General features: G+C 34.1%; 1 protein-coding gene across 2 annotated transcripts in view; it reads right to left on the bottom strand.

The window, feature by feature from the left end:
* Nucleotides 1–829: 829 nt before the first annotated feature.
* WDR36 (WD repeat domain 36) overlaps nucleotides 830–20,612 on the bottom strand; it is a 44,952-nt gene continuing 25,169 nt past the window's right edge. For both annotated transcript variants that reach the window (XM_058277028.2, XM_004466859.3), the window contains 11 exons: nucleotides 15,975–16,089; nucleotides 15,322–15,487; nucleotides 14,983–15,091; nucleotides 12,710–12,789; nucleotides 7,573–7,680; nucleotides 6,002–6,099; nucleotides 5,422–5,567; nucleotides 4,199–4,318; nucleotides 3,918–3,999; nucleotides 2,503–2,690; nucleotides 830–1,386 (listed from right to left, as the gene is read on the bottom strand). In XM_058277028.2, the coding sequence (XP_058133011.1) occupies nucleotides 1,237–1,386; nucleotides 2,503–2,690; nucleotides 3,918–3,999; nucleotides 4,199–4,318; nucleotides 5,422–5,567; nucleotides 6,002–6,099; nucleotides 7,573–7,680; nucleotides 12,710–12,789; nucleotides 14,983–15,091; nucleotides 15,322–15,487; nucleotides 15,975–16,089 (1,362 nt within the window). In that variant the 3' untranslated portion in view covers nucleotides 830–1,236. The remainder of the gene's footprint in view (nucleotides 1,387–2,502; nucleotides 2,691–3,917; nucleotides 4,000–4,198; nucleotides 4,319–5,421; nucleotides 5,568–6,001; nucleotides 6,100–7,572; nucleotides 7,681–12,709; nucleotides 12,790–14,982; nucleotides 15,092–15,321; nucleotides 15,488–15,974; nucleotides 16,090–20,612) is intronic.

Below are 20,612 nucleotides of genomic sequence, written 5' to 3'. Positions count from 1 at the left end.
TAGTTCATGATTTATAAAAGCAATATAATTTCAGTTTAGAGCTCTTATTTAGTTTTAGCAATTTACGTTTTTACATGGTGTATGATTGTATACTGCAATCTTTAGAATATGCCATTACTTCTTTCCTTAGCAGTTTACTAAATCAACCTCATACATTCAAATATATTTTAATATTAAAAAATTATTACTGGTCAACTCAATGTGAAGACTGATCCTTTTTGAGCTTATTCTGTAAAACTTCTTTCCCCTAATGTTGAACCAGAATGGTACTAGTGTTCAAATCCAACAAGCCTGTATTTCATGGATGACACTGCTTTTGGGTATATAAACTAAACATTGTTTCTAGGGCACTGCACTTTTAAGAACTGCTTATTTTCAAAGCAGTATTGTTAAAGTTCTGAAGAATGAAAACAAAACAATGATTATGAGATAAGACAAACTACCACAGCTATCTGGTTTTGCAAGGGCTATGAGAGAAAAGGCTGGACAGCAATTTCTTTCCAAATAAAAGTTCATCTGTGAGGACGAACACTCATGAAGGACAACCATCAATGGAATTTGGAATTTCCCTTACCTATCCCAGATATCTGTTCAACCTGAAAAAACAAACCTTGGGTTAAGTGTCTCCTACATTCCTGGATCCAAGAACAATTTCCTTTAGAAAGACTACAATGGAGAAAGCACTAGGTTCGTACAAGGATCTGTCACTGAGATTCCAGGCAGTCCTTAGCCTGGATTCTTTTCTGCAACATGAGATGGTTCTACCAGAAGATGCCTAAGAGTCAGAGTCATGTTTTCATCAAAGACCATTAAGGAAGGAAACATTCCATTTTCTTTGTATCATGGAAGCACTTTTTTATATTACTTATCAATTTTATCTGACACTTTTAATTTAATTTAACAATACTTTATACTAAACACCCAGAATCTCTTACATTTAACAGATTTTCAAAAAACATGAGCTGGTGATGACAATTCAAAAAAGTCTTATAGAAGTAGTTGATGGGAAGAGGCACAGATAATAAATCATTTAAGTAGACTAAGTCTTCAAAACAAAAGGTAGATACAATCCTATTTCAAGGAAGTATTTATTATTTAAGGTGAAGAATTACTGACTAAATAGTGCAAGCATTTATTTTCTCTTCACATTGAAACTTGGAAAACAAACTAAGTTTTTTATATTCAATTGAACCTGTTTAAGAGTAAAGTCTCTGACTTATTTACTTAAACTTATTTTTATAACAAAGCACTTTTTATATAATTTAAAACACACATGCTTTGATTGAAAAGTGATTGTAAATGGATCCAATTTTCATCCACCTGTGATGACAACTTTGTCATTTCTTCTAGGAGCAGAGGCTCTGAAGGCAGCATTTTAAGGTGTAACTGAAAAGAAAAATATGATTGTTAGCATTTAAGAAAATTTTAATTTTGTCTACTCTGGCTTCAACTTTTTTTTTTTTACCAAGGAACTTCAGAAGATACTCTCCGAATATTTTTTCTTAAACACTTGTTTATTACCAACTTCTTTTTCCCACTCCTCTATTAAACATTTTTATCATGAGCTCTCTTATTGTACTGTCACCCTCTCAGTAGTACTGAAGGGATTTTGCTGTCCTCCACCTAAGGACATGCCTGATGTAGATTCAGAAATAAGGTCTTAGTTCTAACACTGAATAGCAGATAGGTTTTTTATTGTACTTGCTAAAGATTTAAGTAAATTCATATTCAGGAACTGAAACTTGGGAAATTTAGTAATGATACAGAAACAATCTGCGGCATTTCTGTTTTTCAATCCTACAGGCTGACATCCAAATATCTTCTTTTTTAATAATGAAGTAAAAACTCATTTTACATAATTAATGGTTAGATGAAGAATCTTCTCTGTTATCACTGAAAATCCACATAATTTTTCAGCATCATCTTCATACTTAAACACATTACACCACTAAAGTGGACCCTCAAAATACAAAATACAAATTCTCTATTTTGTGATAATAAGCTTAAATCTGGCAACTGAGTTATTGCCAAATCACTTGAAACTCCTTCAACCAGGGTAGAGGCAAGTATTTTGATTTCATAAAACATAAAATCTGACTCTTCATGATCACAGAAACACTTCCAAAATGTAACTTTTTTTAAAAAAGAGTTAAGGTTCAACATATTGGATCAAATGGATGATACAGAAAAGTCAGATTTGGAATCAGAGCTGCTGTGCTAAGCAAAAAAAACAAACAAACCAAAAAACCTAAAAGGTGCACTGTCTAATATGGTAGTACTAGTCACATGTGGCTATTTAAATTAATTAAAATTCAATAAAATTAATTCAGCTTCTCAGTTAAATACTAGCCATATTTCAAGTGCTTAACAGCCACATTGACTAGTGGCCATCATGTTGGACAGTGCAGATAAAAACCATTTTTATCTTCACAGAAAGTTCCATTAGACAAGACTGCTCTAAAGGAAGGCTAATTGGAAAGTATTGTCTTACATTAGACTTACTTTTAGGAACAATGCAAGGTATGCTTGGGCTATCTCAAAATCACGCTTTCTATCTAACATCATCCCAATCATTTTCAAAAAGCTCTGCATGACTTCTACAGATCCACCAAAATCAGGAGATAAGCTTCGCAGCTCCGTTTCAATTCCTGATGGGCCTAATTCTTTCAGAAGGTTGAGAGCAGACTCATCTGTATTAAGTTTTAAAAAGATCCAGTTATTACTTAAAATCACTGTACTTAGTAAACTGCAGTCTTCATTCATTTATACCCTAAGCAACATATATCCAAATGGCACAGAAAATTATTTCTGTGGATTAGCTTTTTCATGTTAAGTAGTAAAATGAATAACAAAATAAGTGAAAATCAGTACAAATGCTGACCACAATAATGAAAATACTCAAAGGACTTTTTTTCACTTGCAGCAATTTAAACTTTTCCCCCCTGCTCCAAAGGCTGTTATAACAATAAAAAAATAAATATAAAATTAAAGGGGAAAACCACATTCCTTATTGTTACCCACCCCAAACCTACTTCGCCCTAGAAGCAAGCACTATTGGATCATACACATCTTACGAAATTACATTCAGTACACTTTAAGACATTTTAAAATATAAGACATTCAATTTTACAATGGCAATGCTATGCTTGTACCTTTTTGAAAAACTACAATGCCAATACCAAAAGCCTAACACATTGATTTTTTATCCCTCAATATAAACAATAGTGTGTTCCTTCTTTGTCCCCCATAAATATAACAAATTACTTCCTTTTATGATCCTTCTATTCTTTCAACATTTACAGTATCATTCCTTGATTTTCTGCAATGTAGACTCAAGTAAGGAAACAAAGGTATTTGTGATTTCCTTAATTGCTTCCAATTATTACTGTTCATCTTTATTAGCTATAGATTATACCCTTCAAACTTTAGATCTATTAGCTCAATCAATTAATTTAAAATTTCCTTTTCTGGGGGGTAATTTGAGAATATTTGAAATAAGATAAAAGTCTAACACAAAAGTCTTCCCAGTACTGCAATTTGTATTCGTATATAAAACAAAGAGCTTGCAAATTACTTGCTACAAAATCGACAACAGAAAGACCACTTTATTGTACATAAATGTTGCCAATAAATGTGGTCAACTCCGAATACCAAAAAATCTAATTTTCCATACATAAATGTGAAAGGTTTTCAGCAGACTGTTATCGATATCATAAAAATTTAGAGTCAATCTCCTTTAATATAACAAAATAAAAGCTAAAATTACTTTAGATTAGGACCAAAATTTCAAAGTTTTTGGTCTTTACTACCTTTTTTCGACTACTGACAAATCAGGTCATATTTCATTCAGAGAATTTCTCTTCATATAAAGCAAAATGAGTTTAAGATACTTGTTCAAATTTTTAAATTTAACTTACATTTATTATTTTCTAGTCCTTCTTCAAGTTTCAAGTAGAAATTAGATTTTTGAGCCAAAATTCCAAGATTTACCACTTTAGACTTAAACAAAAACAAATAACATTATTCAAAGAACACAAGTATAAGAAAAAAACTTATAGTTCAAAACTAAAAGCAATCATTAATTTATATCTTTTAATTTATATCTGTTAAATCAAGTATTGGTAAAAAACTATAAAAGTACAACACACACCAAAAAACACACTATATACTTAGAATGCTTGAGCAATCTGGTTTTTACCTGCTGGGGGTCATTATTTTGTTCAGGTGCAGCATATCTAGGTACAAGACCAGGAATTGTTGGAATAAAAAATGGTGCTGATTTGGGTATTTTGGGTGGTTCCTTTGGTTTATTCTTTTTCTGGTAAAGAGAAAATGAGAAAGGGAAAAAGACTAGTAAGCACTTATATTATCAACAGTAATGCCTTAGCAGAGATAGTTTCCTCTACTTGGAGGTCTTTAAGAGAAGTGGTAATGCGTAAGGTAGCAAAGAAAAAGCCAATTTAATTCAATGCTATTTAATTCAGTGTATCACCAAATTCTAGATATATTGGTTTTGACCACACGCAGCAGACCTTTGGATGTGGAAAGAGTTCACCCTGAAACGACAATGCTATCAGAAATTCCATGTTATTTAAATCTAGCCTAAAAGATTACTTTTCTAGCTTCTCAAACAAGATAAAAAAAATGCTACCTTAAGGTGTGATATTCCTACTTTTATGTTTTTGGGGACTGTGACAGTTTGAAGTTCTTTTTGAATCCCCAAAGATTATCTTTTAAATCACTCTATCCCTTTGGGTGTGGCATCCTTTGATCATATTAGATTCACTTAAGATTGCTTGATTAGATTGCTTCTGATTGGACCAAGTTGGTGAGGCATGATTCAGATGGAATTTCTGCCCTCTTGCTGGGTTTTATATAAACATAGAAAGGACTTCAGATTTGCCTACAGCTGCAGAAAGGCAGAGAAGTCCTGAGAATCTGAGAGAGTTCCCAGAGCTTGGAAACAGTAGAGAATAGAGGCACAGAAAGAAGTCCCTAATGGCCTGCGCCCACAGAGCAGCTCAAGGCTGAGGAGACAAGCTGGATGCATGATTGCCCACAGCTGAACTCTGGGAAGGAAGCAGAGCAGTCGAGACTGAGAGAAGCAGCCCAGCAATAGACAAGCCCTATGCCTGGCTGCCCAGAGCTGAGCTCTAGGAGACGGCAGATTCTGGAGGGGAAGGAAGGGACCTAGGCAGAGATTGGCCACCATCTTCACCACATGGCAGGACACCAGGATCATCAGTAGCTGACTGTGGTGAGAAAACATCTTTGATGGTGCTTTAATAAGGATATTTGACAGTCTTGGAATTATAAGCTTTTATCCTAAATAAAATCCCCATTATAAAAGCCAATTCGTTTTTGGTACTTCAGATCAGCAACTAAGACACAGACACAATATAAGTGATTCCATAATATTACCTTAATTATATCAAGATTAAGAAGATTTTTCCACCGTGATTCAGGGAGGAGTGACAGAGTCACCAATTCATCATTCAACTGTTCTGGTGAATCATACTCTATCATTTCATCACTTGGTTCTGTGGTTTCTTCTGATAATTCTACATCTTAAAACAAAAAGTTTTCAGACAAAACAGATGAATGTGAATGAGATTTTTTTAAATCTCAGATTTCTTTAAATCTTAAATTTTTAAAAAACTACTTAATCCATTCCAAATCCATTTATATTTCATAACATATTTACTCAGTATAGCCTTATAAACAATTTCCATTTATTTCATTTTCTTAATCTTCTCTTTTCCTTATTTTCTCAAATTAACCACAACTCCCATCACCAGACTCAAAACACTTCTCCATTGTCCTATTTTATCGAAACCACATCAATTACATTTTTGCATGAATTTATCGAGTCATTAAGAATAATTCATATCCATTAAAAATACGTCGGTTGAATACTCTAAACTTTGCCCTCAGCAGCATCAGCACTTTTATTAAATTTATAAAATTACACCTCAAAAGTTATGTTACTATTTTGCATTACCTTGGGTTTGACAAGTACCAGGAAGCATCACTACTGAAGGAACATAATCTGTGGGAAGTGGCCGTAATGAAACAACTGAATACAGGGAAATATTGGACCTGAGAAATCAAACACACATAAGCAAATATTTTAAAACTTAAAGAACGTTTCTCAGAATAATTTTACTGGTAATAATCTCTATAATCTTGTTTGGCTAGAGACTTAAAGACATTAAAGACAGATTTATTAATTTGAAAATGCCTTGATTTATGTCATATATGCAATTGCAAGAAAGTTGTGCATACACTTATGATGAATGGAATCTTTTTGTTTACTCTAGTACAAAAATGTGTTTGTTCAAGAGGGACTAATGGTAAATAGCATTTTTATAAAGTAAAATAACCTTCATATATTGCTTTATAAACATTAACATTCACATACAGAAATTATAAATGAAGAAAAGATGAATTCACTGAGTAAGTCAGAGAGAATATACTAAATAATATTCTTGGGCTAGCTAACCAGTCATGGATTTCCCCTTCTCTAGAATGTTCCTCTAGAGAAGCCATGTTTCTGCTACTCGATCCTGCACCATGACTACGAATGACTTATCAAGATGTACTACTACCTATCTCAAAGTGGGCTAATCAGATTCTCTTTTCCAGAACACTGTGAAAATGGAATGGAAAATAAAAATTGGGAATCTCAGGTTCTGAGTTATATTAATGGCAGCTCTAAACAGAGACAGCCTATACCACAGTTGTTGAGATCCCATAATCACTATTTTTCTCTTATTTTGATTGTTCTAGCCTCACGGATTCCAGAAGCTACCCCAATTTTTCTTATTAAGGCGAATGAGTTTATTTCTATTATATAAAGAGTTTACTTCTTTATCTGAGAATTTTAATTATAAAATTTTAGAATGAAAATCAGAAAAAATCAATTTTTCTCTCTTTCCCAATAATAAGAGTTAAATGAATTAGACATATAAACCCAAGAAGTGGACAAAAATTTTTCTAGACCCAGATGACACCCCCCCTTTTTTTTTTTTTTGAGTACCAGGTTAAGACTCTAAAAATTCATCATAGTGGAATTTAAAGACCACCATAAATATCTTTACATGGTTATGAAGAGTGAGACAGCTGGAATAAATCCTAGAGAGCATTTGATCACATTTGAGCCATATTTCAGAAATGTGTGGACAAGTTCATACAGCAGCGGTGAGGCAATGGCAGGAAGATTGCCAGGAAGGTCATGGCTTGGCTGGGGACTTGCTGGCCACTGTTCCATTATCACCGGTTTTCTAACTTAAAAAAAAAAAATCTACCTATTCTTTCTTCAAATGAAAATCAATTATAACACAGAAATCCAGCCATGGTTTAGAATACATACATAAGAAAAGCTGTCTAAATTATCAAGATGTTGAATTGATCATAGACTTAAGGTGGATTTACTATCCGTTAACTGTGTTACATTGACATTATGTAAATTAAAAAACCTAAATGGTAATTTTAAGCAACTATGTATCTCTGACAATATCATCTTCCTCTTCCTCCTCATCCCCCAACAATAGGCCTGTTGAAGGAACTTACCATAAATAAATTCCAAGGTGGTCCACATGGGAAGTGGCCAGAAAGTCTCCAGTAGGGGACATGGTAACATTGAGAGGCACTGAGTCCAACAAAAAGCAGTCTATAAGGCTATTAAAAAGAATTAAGATGTTAAAGCATTTGGCTTCTACCAAAAATAATACAATTGGGCAGAAAAAAATATACAACACACACACATATTTAAAACACAAGGGACAGGAGGAGGAGAAAATTTTCATTTTTGTTTAAATCACAGTCATCATTAAGTTATCACTAATATACAACTTTGGCAACTAAGTTGCTATGTGAAAATCAACCCTCTTAATGAGAAAGACTCAGAATTGTAAGCCAATCAATAAACTAGAGGGTTTTCAACAACAGGAAGAATAGAGAAAGATATGTTCTGATTTTCTGGAATGCCACATTTTTGACAGATGGACATGAAGACAATTATTTAAAATAAATGTAAGATTAGTACATTCCTGGTATTTGTTATTCCTTTGAAAAATAATAATAGGTTTAGCCTAAGAAGAAAGTAATAAAACAAAATGATTATAAGAAAGAATAAAAGGTTGTTACTGGAAAAAACTAGAGCAATTCTACTTAAGAAACAGGTAACCATGTTATACATGAAACACGAACATTCTGTCTACAGAACTTACCTTTAAAGCAGCCTATGGAAATAAATGCCACAGTTTAAAAATGCTGGCGGGGTTAAAAGGATGGGATGGGTGGGGGAAATCACACTCTGCTAGGGAATTCAAAATAGGCTATCCAGAGAGCTGGTGGTGAGATGAAACCATCAAATGGAAAGGATTTCAACGATGTGGCTAGTAAAGAAAGCGTTCCTGGCTGAGGGAAATGTGCAGGGCAATGAGAGGATAAATACAATTGGGTTTAATGAGGACTGCAATTTGGTGGGACCATTATATATGGTATAAAGTCTTGAATACCAAGCATCAATGGAAAGTCACTCAACACTTGTGAGCAGTGAGGTAATCTTCATTTTCATTTTAAAAAAATCTGCCATCAGAACGCAGAATATATCTGAAGAATAGTGGATTACGGTAGCAGCCATCTAACAAACAATGAAGATCTGAATTAGGATAGTGATGCAAGTAATGAAAATAGGTAGACTTAAGGGGTAAAGGGAAGGTATTCTTGGATTAAAGATACTGGTTTTAATCACAGTAGGTTCAAAAATCTCTTTATTGCCTAAAGCCAATATAGTTTCTGGGAAGGTAAAACAAAATGACTTAAATTCAAGATCTACATCAAATAAAACAAATTCTGTCAAGGAAAAAACAGCAGCACTACCATCTTTTTAGTGATCTATGATAGGAAATATCTTGATACTTCAGGGTACTACCTGATTTAATCTTTACAACCCTATGCAGCAGATCCATACTACACAGATTAGAAAGTTGAGGCCTAGGGAGACTGAAAACTTGCTCAAGGTAAAAAGCAAACAAGCCAGGATGTTCACCTAAGTAGCCTGGTTCTCTAAAGACATTACTAACTCTGTAAAACAACTACTGAAACCAAATGTACAACAAAGAACCTGATAGCATGTACACACCCAGGGTATGCTTATTCATGGACCACGCTCTGGGTAGCTCGAATGTAAATGAAGATACTCCAGTGGAGACATTAAATGACTTGCCATGGCAAAATACTTCTCTTGATTTGCTGAGAGCCATTAACAATATAAACCTTAAATAATGAAGGTAACATGGGAAAAGACTAAAATTAGAAGCACTGGAAACAACACAGTAGGTTCTCAACAACGATGCTGTTTAATTCTCAGTTATAGGGAAAAATAGAGGAGTAACCTGCCTGATTTCTGCTTAAACCTAATACAGAAACTAACAAGAACTGCTTCTCTTGGTGATCAAGTGAATTAGGAGAAAGGAACTATGTAAAATTATTTATGAAATTAGAGCTTAATCATTTACATTTAATGTAATTACTAAGAATGGCTTACTTCAGAAAAAAAAAATTACTTATGTTAATTTATCTAATCCAAACAATTCAGGACAGAAGATATCATTACCCCGATATATACTGATGAAGATAAACCTAAGACAGCAATTTCAAATGTCACCTTGTTGCTTCTACATCAGTATATTAATCAAAAGTTTTAACATGTTTGTAATCTATTGTTAAAAAAGAAAATTTGCCGTTTGAGCACTTATTTTACTTGATGCTATAAACATTTTGTCAAAGTCATTGTGCAACTTCATTTTCACAGCTGTTCTGAGTGGGTAGATGGACCTTCCATTATGTAAAAGCACCAAATTGAGGAAGGAGATTTGTCCATACACAGCATTTTTACACTGCCACATTAGTATATTACACATAAGTGTTCAGGCTTAATCCCAGACGGAAAATTATCATAATCTCCTGTTAATCCCACAAAATGAAAGTCCTGGGAACATATTTTTTCTGAAAGAATAATACAATTTCTACTCTAAAGAACCAGATTTTAGAGCACAGAGTTCTGCACAGACACTAACATTCAATAAATCTTTTCTGATTATTATTCTAAACAAATACAGATAATGCCTAGATGCTCTATCTCTAAAGCAATGAAAATGCCTTCTACAGGTATCTTTAAAGAGAAGGACAAAGGGAAGGTTTTGTCTCCATGAAAAATGAACAAAAAAATATTCTATTCCAATTATGCTCAAATGACACCCCTCAGAAAGCAGGTGCTGGGGATAGAATAAAATAAAAATTCTAATTTTTGTATTTAATTTTATATTTTTCTCATAAGGCAAAAAACAAAAACCCCAGAAATAAAGGGGTGGTGGTGGTAAAGAAATGACAGCTAATATCATGAATAAAAAATTTTCAACTTTTTCTGATTATCCCACAAACACAAAAATCTTTTCAGCTCTTTTAAAAAACTTTACAGAAAATAGCCCAGCACCCATGCAATTTGTTTTAGATAGGTGCAATGCAAAATTAGCACACCTGTATGTCACCACACTCACAAGTTTAGTCATAGACAGCTACACTTTCCAGGCAATGTAAGGACATTCATTCTTTAAATAATTAACATGTTACACTAAAAATGATACTACTTACTGAACAAAGAACTAGGAATGCCAAACATTGCCATACTAATTACATTTAAAAAACAGGCAGGGGAAGGTTGCATGATAAACTACCATATCCTAAGGACACAATTACTTCTATGTCCATAGGGACATTATCTAAATCTGTGAGGTTTATATAATCTAAAAGTTTCCACCATTGATAAAACTGACTCTTGTTCTTTTCAATCCACCTGCTGCATCAAAAAAAGTCAATCCATCCTTAGAACATACAACTTATCACAACTGGTAGAAAAGCAACAGTTTAATTTTTTTTCTTCAGTGAAAAAATATTTTTGTCCAATCAGTATAGATTTTATTAGGTTTTCTTTTCATGGTCCATCTGTGGCTTATTCTTTCTCTTGCATTTCAAAAATGCTTAGCTTCATGACTCTGTATTCACCTAAAATTGCTTCAGTGTTCATCTAAAAATAAGATACAAGAGTTGAAAAGAATTGAATCTGTTCAATTCTTTACTGAAATAAGAAATTCAGCAAAAAAGTTAATGCTGAGTCAAAGGTTGGCAGCATTAAATGCTACTTTCACGTCCTATTTCTTCCATTCCAAAGATAATTTACCACTTTCTAAAAATATTTTTCAAATTTAGTACTACTGAGTATTAACTGATCTCTCCCATCAATGTGAACTGAAACTACTAACAGGGAAAATAAAGAGAATTTTATGGAAAATCTATTACTTGCACAGTTTTCCTACTGTAAATAAAGCAACTCAAATCAGAATTTTCACTTTCAGAAAATAGCAAAAGCCTATTTTCTAATGATGCCTTTAAAAAGATTTTTACTTTTTAAAGTCAGCAAAGTACCAACTTTAGGTGAACTCTGAAGGTGGAAGAGGATACAACCAACTAGTTAGTTTTCTGCTTTACCCTATTTTAAGTGAAAAAAAAAGACCTAACTGTGGAAAACAGTCCCTAGTTATTACAGCAACACCCTTTCATTGTGCATATTTCAAATCCTGTGTGTATGTGGTAGGTGTGTCCCATTCCTATTCAAACTTGAAGGAAGATGAGGACGTCAGAGGGTTTTCCTTCCTTAAGGTCAGAATACTTTCAGGTATGAGCTTATCCTATTCCTGAGAGAGAAGAGGAAGTAGAGTTGGGCAGAGTTTAATTTAGGTCATCAGAGGATTAAAAAATACCATCTTCCTTCTTATTTTTTTCACCTTTTTTCTCATGATATGTTCCTATTAAATTAGATGCTTTGTTATTCCCACCACTCTTCCTTCTTTTAGACTCAAGCTAAGCAATTCTATGTTAAGTGCGATGATTTTAAAACATTTTTCATTCCTAAATATCTGACAACAAAGCACACACACACAAACTATAGGTCTCCGTTGTTCAAATTACCTTTGCAGAATTAGATAATGTTTCATTCAAGGGCTGGTTTAGCATAACAACCCATGAAACAGATTTCTGAAAACTGCAAGCCTCTACCCAAATCCTAAAACACTCATTTTTACCATTCTAAGATGTCTAAAATCTCTTACAAAAATTGTTACAGAGAAGACATAATATATAAAAAAAAGGAAGTTAGGGATTTTGACCTTTTAACTAGATTCAATTACTATGAACTTAAAAAATCCAAAATAAAAGCCTGCAATTCTCAAGTCTTAGCTTTATTTGGAGTATCAAAAGTTTGATGTTACTCCCTTCTGTATTTCAACTGCAGGAAAAGAAATCTGCAGGAATAGAAACCTTAAGAGAAATTGCATTTTTCTCACTGTTATCTTTTATGTCACTACCCCTTACTATTTAGAGATCAAGAACACTCCAAGGATAAAAATAAAGGCAGGTTACAAAAATCCCAAAATACATTCACATTCAAAAAGCACGTAATCTACTAACTATAGATAAAAGTCACATGTAAAGATATTAACGTAAATATCTTTTTTGTTTGTTTTAGGAGGTACTGTGGATTGAACTCAGGACCTTATAGAGAGGAAGCAAGCGCTCCATCACTGAGCTATGTCTGCTCCCCTGAAGTGTCTTCTGATAGAGGTTATGGATTTAAAAATAAACTCACCACCCAGAGGGAAGGTCCCAAGTCCTAATAGAACAATCCATTGAAGCACTTATTAACCAACGACCATCAGGACTGAAAGCCTTAAAATGAAAACGAAAACAAAAATATATGTAAAAATTACATATAAATTGTGTATAACACATACTAGAATGCCTTACTTTATATAAAAGAGAATAGGATATCTTATATGCCACTGATTTGGAATTTGGATAAGGATTAGGCTTTTATATGAACTATAAAAGTTTAACGCGCTAACAGTATCACCCCAATTTTCAATTTTTATCTCAGAGTCACTTATACACAAACTGTATTTCACTACTAATGTTAAAAAATCGTTTTTAACATTAAAATGTTATTCTGAAAACATTCAAATAGAAACATTTTGTTAACCTAATAAAGTATTTGTGAAAACAACAAAAGCTACATTTTGTTAAAACGATATATATTTAGACTGGCTTCTAAGAATTAATGCGAATCAATATTATTGAATATATTATTCTTAAAATATTAAATTTACTCAAAATTATTTCCAGCTTCAGTTAAAATTACTTTCATAATGATGCTTTATTTCCAAAATATAATTTAAAATCACAATCTGTCAAAATAAATTTTAAAAAGGAACAATTCATACCACCTAAAAAAGTTCTTTTTTAAAATTTATAAAAATGGCTAAATAGCTTCTTCCTTGCAGCACATAAGTGTTGTTGTGAGGCTTAAATCAGATTAGACCGAAAGAAGTCCCCAAAGTAAAAACTTTATGGTCCTGAATGTTAAAGTGACTGCTGCTTATCCAAAAGTCTAAACATAGCGTAGGGATTATGACCATCCATATTAGCAATCACACTGGAATAAGTGAATGCTATTTTGTTCATCAGGCTGTGATGATTATGAAGGAAACTCAAACCTCAAGGTATAGATAGCTCAATTTACAGAAGTGTGGTACAGATAGTGAAGGAGAAAAATAACTGAGAGGTTAAAAACATTATAAATGCCCATAGGTTTAATCAAACTGGAGTAATTACTGAGTAGGAGAGACACCAGATGCACATGTTGCAAGTAAAGTTTGAAATATTTTAAAAAATGCCACTTCATCACAATACCCACCCACTTTTCTACAGAGGCTATTAGAACAAACCTTGTTGATGGACAGTAATTGTGCCAGTGTCCTATCTGCAGAATAGGAGTTCATGACCAATTTACTTTTTTCATTTTTAAGAAAAAGGGTTGGCAGTACAAATTTTGGATCACATAAGGATTGAGGATTTTAGCTGATATATTAAATGTAGCTCTCAGGTTTGTCACTAAGTAGTTTAGGAACTTTTTTTTCTGTTCTCAAATAAATCAAGACATATGCAATTGACACAAAATGACAACAGATACTTAATAAAGTCCTCAACTGACAAGTTCATTCTAAAACCATTTTTAAAAATGAAACACAGAATTTTTAAATTAGCTTATTTCTTATCATATCATATATTCCACCATAAGAACATAATAGTAAGCTAAAATATATTTTTATTAATACAACACCTTGGGAGTTAAGATACACAAATTCTAGAAACAGCAATAAACTAGAATAAACTTGGTAACAGATATTTCAGGTAAATGGTCTCCTACCATATCATTAATCTGATGGCATAAATTCCCTGAGAAATATTATTCTTTTCTTTCTAAATTTTTCTTAAAATTATCTTCCTTTAAAATTAGCCTCAGATTATTTATTTTGAAAACCTCCTCAAATCATACATGTTTAAAGGCTATTAAATAACAGTTTTGGGAAGTGGACTTGGCCCAGTAGTTAGGGCGTCCGTCTACCACATGGGAGGTTCGCGGTTCAAACCCCGGGCCTCCTTGACCCATGTGGAGCTGGCCCACGTGCAGTGCTGATGCGCGCAAGGAGTGCCCTGCCACGCTGGGGTGCCCCCGCGTAGGGGAGCCCCACTCACAAGGAGTGCACCCTGTAAGGAGAGCTGTCCAGTGCGAAAGAAAAGTTCAGCCTGCCCATGAATGGCATTGCACACATGGAGAGCTGACACAACAAGATGACGTGACAAAAACAAACACAGATTCCCGTGCCGCTGACAATAACAGAAGCGGACAAAGAAGAACATTCAGCAAATAGACACAGAGAACAGACAACTGGGGCAGGGGGGGGGGGGGAGAGAAATAAATAAATAAATCTTTAAAAAAAAATAAGTTTTTAATTATCTGAAAAATTTTAAATAAAATTAGAAATGAGTTGTTAATGTTTAAATTTCTAATGTTTGTTTTACCATGTCATTTATTTGGCCTTGGTGTCCAGAAAACTCTCTGACAATCTTTCTAGTTTCTACGTCCAGAACAGTGATGGAGAAGTCATCCAAGGCGACTCCCAGAATGCCACTAGCAAAATAAATGCATCACTTTTTATAAACAAACAAAAACCTGAACTAATATCTCTCACACACTTTCATTTTGTTAATCAAGTACATCTTTGGGAAAATTAAGTAAATTGCTGTTCTTTATTAAGTCAGACTTTTTTCCCAGTTGATAAATTATGTGGTTTACTTAAGAACTTTTACCAAAAGCATTAAGAGGAAAATCTATCATTATCTTTAAAATAAAAATTTTACCTGTCCCTATGCAGCAGCATCATATTTGGAGATGAATCGAGGCTCAAAGAATGGATCAAAATTTTATTTTTAAAGTTCCAGAATTTGAGTAATCCTTCACTACCAGTTGTAATGGTCAACTGGTTTAATCCATCCACTGCAACACCTCTAACAGATCCTTTATGAGCTTTACAGCATATGTTAAAAGAAAGCATGAAAGAAAAAATCAAATGAACAGCACCTCTCTGAGTACTGCACGAAGGGAGACTCCATTTAAACATGTAAGTGCTCACTATTTATAGCCTCGAAAATCTTGAAATTAATATGGACATTGGGGAATAGGGAAAGGATTCTTAATTATTTTAATGCTCAGGTAAACAACAGAAAATCCATCAGGTTGATGTCATAAAGAAGATTCCAAGCGATGGTTAGTTTAATTTGTGTAACATCTGCTTTTTTCCCTATGTATCAAAGATTTTATTCTCTTTAGGTATTTCAACATGGTACTTATAATGGCTATAATGGTATTAACAGCAGGGCTGAAGATAACCCATCTAAAACTCTTAGCATTTAAAGATTAATAAATGCCAACTATCATGATTAGCCTTGTATTCATCTGTATGGGGGTAGGGTAGAAAGGACGACAAAAAAATAAAACAAACAAACTTCAGTACCTTGATCCTTGCCAAAACTCCCTCGATGTATACCAGACTGCATGTTATATACATCTACTGCTCCTGATGAGAGGCCGATTACAGCAAAGTTTCCACAAGATGTTAGATCTATTGCCTTTAAAAGAAGAGAATATAAACACAAAACAACTTTTATTGTACTTTACGTTTGCAAAGTATTTTTTATCTACTTATCTCATTATTTTAAAAAAGCATGATAAATGAACCGCTTCCTTGATTTTTTAAAAACATTTAATATTTACTCCTGTCATTTTTTAGAGGTATAAAGATAAAAATGCTTAATTCTATTTCCATCCCCTAAGAAGTATGAAGACATTATTATCCAAGACAACAAAACCAAACCAAAATTGGAAGCAGACTTGGCCCAGTGGTTAGGATGTCTGTCTGTCTACCACATGGGTGGTCCGCAGTTCAAACCCTGGGCCTCCTTGACCCATGTGGAGCTGGCCCATGTGCAGTGCTGATGCGTGCAAGGAGTGTCCTGCCAGTCAGGGGTGTCCCCGCATAGGGGAGCCCCACGCACAAGGGGTGCGCCCCGTAAGGAGAGCTGCCCAGCACTAAAGAAAGTGCAGCCTGCACAAGAATGGTGCCACACACACGGAGAGTTGACACAAGATGATGCAACAAAAAGAAACACAGATTCCCATGCTGCTGACAACAACAGAAGCAGACAAAGAAAGACGCAGCAGACAGACACAGAGAACAGACAACTAGGGCGGGTGGGGGGGGGAGGGAGAGAAATAAATAAATAAATAAATCTTTAAAAAAAAAACATAACCAAAGTTAACTGAAATTTACAAAGTCAAGAGAACTGTGCTATCTGCTGGTCTTTGATTTTTTAATTTATTCACAACAGAGCAATTGTCAAAGCATTCTACTGCCCAATTTCTCTTTACTTATGCGGTGGATAGGAGCTATGTACTCCAGAAAAACATGCACTTTAAAGTTAAGCCATTCCTGTGGGTGTAAACCCATTGTAAGTAGGACCTTTTAATGAGGTTACTTCAGTTAAGGTGTGTGGCCCAAACCAATCAGGAGGTGTCTCAATCCTATTACTGGAATCTTTTATAAGCAGAATGAAATTCAGACAGAGAAAGTCAGAGGGAGCAGCCAGAAACTGAAGGTCAAGGGAACCCAGAAGAGAAGGCAGAGCAGAGGCCAGGAGATGCTTTCATTGCATTGTTATGTGACAGATGAACAAAGGATAATTTGGCAACCAGCCCCAGAAGTACAGTCTTCAGGAAGAAAGCTTTACATTGTGAGCTAACAAATTTCTGTTAAGTCAACCCATTGCATGGTTATTTTCTTGAGCAGCCAAGGAAACTAAACAACTGTAGTTCTGTAATTGCTTCCACATCTGATATAAAGTTAAAACAAACCATCTGCTAGAATACTCAATTAAAACCCAAAAAGCTCACCGTTTTATAATTATGACTTATCTGGAAGGAAATATAGAGGCACTGACTAGAAAACATTTAATTACTTTTGAATAATGAATTGTACTTTAGTGTATGGGCTCTGTAATAATTACTTTTGTTTATTCCTTACTGGTGACTTCTAGCTTTATTCCAGGTAGCTTAGTTCACCACACAAAAGACTCAGTAGCAGTTAAGTATTACCACATGTACAAACACTAACTATCCCAACACTGCAGGCTGTAGGTTCCAGAATGAAACATCCTCAGTTCAAATCCCAGCTCTGCCACGTACTAGCTTTACTGACCTTAGGCATTACATTAAGCCTCAGTTTTATCTCTAGAAAAAGAGGCGAACAATAGAACACACCATAGGATTGTTGTGAGGACTAATAATAAATGATAGGTAGAGGACCTGGCACAGGAAGCACACACAAAATGTGAGCTTAATTATCATTACGACTACCACAATTACCACTTAACTATATATGGGGTAAAGTTTTTAAAGAAGCTTAAGACAGAAAATACTAACAGATCTTAACACTGGATTTTGGTAGCATAGAGAATAGAGCATACATACCTACAAAGTCATTTGTACAAAATAGGACCAAATTTTAATAAACACTTTAAAAAACAGAAGCATCCAATAAAAACCTATCTGAACTAATAAACACATTCAGCATGGTGAGCAGATATAAGAGCAGTATACAAAACTCAACTGTATTTTGATACACTAGCAATGACCAATCTAAAACTGAAATAAGAAAAAAATTCCATCTATAATAGCATTGAAAAGAATAAAACACCTAGGAAAAACTTAACTAAAGAAGTACAAGACTGACAACTAAAACACTGACAACTAAAACACTGTTGAAAGAAATAATAGGAGATCTAAATAAATGGAAAGACAAACCATGTTCATGGATCAGAAGGCGACATTGTTAAGGTGTCAATACTCCCCAAATTTAATTTACAGAATCGATACAACCCCTATCAAAAGCTTGCTGCCTTTTTTGCAGAAAACTGGCAAGCTTGTCCTACAATTCACATGTAAATGCTAGGGACCAAGAATTGCTAAAACAGTCTTGAAAAAGAAGAATAAACTTGGAGGATTCATACTTCTTAATTTTAAAACTTACAACAAAGTTACACTAATAAAGACAGTGTGATACTGGCATTAGGATAGATATATAGACAAATGGAATAGAATCAACAGTTCAGAAATAAATGTTTACATTTACAATCAATTGATTTTAAAAAGCAAAGGTATGGGAAACGGACTTTGGCCCAGTGGTTAGGGCGTCCGGCTACCATATGGGAGGTCCGCGGTTCAAACCCTGGGCCTCCTCGACCGGTGTGGAGCTGGCCATGCGCAGTGCTGATGCGCGCAAGGAGTGCCGTGCCACGCAAGGGTGTCCCCCGCGTGGGGGAGCCCCCACGCGCAAGGAGTGCGCCGTGAGGAAAGCCGCCCAGCGTGAAAAGGAAGTGCAGCCTGCCCAGGAATGGCGCCGCCCACACTTCCTGTGCCGCTGACGACAACAGAAGCGGACAAAGAAACAAAAGCAAACAAAGAAACAAGACGCAACAAATAGACACCAAGAACAGACAACCAGGGGAGGGGAGGAAATTAAATAAAAAAATAAATCTTTAAAAAAAAAAAAAAAAAAAAGCAAAGGTATTAAGACATTCAATGGGGAAAGAATAGTCTTTTCAACAAATGGTGCTGGATAGCCATATTTAAAAGTAAAAGAATGAAGGTGAATCCTTACCTCACATCATCTGTAAAAATAAAGCAAAGACCTAAATTTAAGCACTTAAACTATAAGACTCTTTGCAGAAATCACAGAAATGAATCTTTATGACCTTGAGTTAGTCAAGTGTTTCTCAAAAAAGCCCAAGAGATAAAAGAAAAATAGTTAAATTGGATTTTATAAAAATTAAACATTCCTGTGCTAAGAATACGAAAAAAAAAATAAAAAGACAGCCTACAATGAAATTCATATATCTGATAAGGAACTTGTATTCAGAATATATAAAGAGTTCTTATAACTAAATAATAAAAAGATTAAAAAAAAACACCACCACCAAAAAATAGGCAAAGGATTTGAACAGGAGATACACAAAAAGCAAATAAGTACATGGAAAGATGTGCAACATCATAGGGAAATGCAAATCAAAACCACAGTGAGATATCATTTCCCACCCACCATGAGGGCAATAATCAAAGACAGGTAATAACAAGCATTGGCAAGGACGTGGAGAAACTGAAACCCTCATACATTGTCGATGGGAACGGAAAATGGTGCAGCTTTTTGGAAAAGAGGGTAGCTGTTGCTCAAAAATGTCAAATGTGATTTTACGTTATGATCCAACAATTCCACTCCTAGGTAAAAATCCAAAAGAAATAAAAACGTATGTCCACACAGAAACTTGTACATTAATGGTCATGCAGTATTTAAAACAGTCAAAAAATAAAAAACTACCCAAATATCCATCAACAGATGGATAAAGAGTATTCATAAAGTGGAATAAATGAATAACAACTGCTATAATAACATGAATCTTTAAAACATTTTACTAAGTGAAAGAATCCAGTCACAAAGACCACATATTGCATAATTCCATTAATATGAAATCTCCAGAATAGGCAAGTCTACAGAAGTAAAAAGCAGACTATAGTTGCCTAGGGGGAGAAAGGTGGGTGAGTTACTGGATAAAGAATGCTAATGAGTACAGGGTTTCTTTTTGGGATGAAGAAAATGTTCTAAAATTAGATTGTGGTGATGGTTGCACAACTCTGAGTATACTAAAAACCACTGAATTGTACAGTTTAAATGGGAGAATTTTTTGATGTGGAAATTTTATCTCAGTGAACCTTAAAAAAAAGAAAGCAGAGGCAACAGTTATACAATTCAAATTTGATACCATTTCTATATATCTTAAAATCTGAACCTATGCGAAGACTTGTACACTAAGGAAAGCAAGGGAAAATAAAATTTCAAAAGAATAAGAATTTATAAAATAAACATTGGCATTTCAAAGTTCTAATTTTTAAAAAAAGCATTAGCCATAACATACAGAATTTCAGAATTTCCTCTGTCAAATGTGCTTTATACAAGAGACAAATATAAGCAAACAAGATTTTAAAAAACTTCTACACCTGTAACTTATCACAGAATTAGCTAAATCTTATTTTAGAAAGAGAA

The sequence above is a fragment of the Dasypus novemcinctus genome, chromosome 2, assembly GCF_030445035.2.
Source record: "Dasypus novemcinctus isolate mDasNov1 chromosome 2, mDasNov1.1.hap2, whole genome shotgun sequence".
NCBI classification, from domain to species: domain Eukaryota; kingdom Metazoa; phylum Chordata; class Mammalia; order Cingulata; family Dasypodidae; genus Dasypus; species Dasypus novemcinctus.
This window is presented reverse-complemented; position numbering and strand designations above follow the sequence as displayed.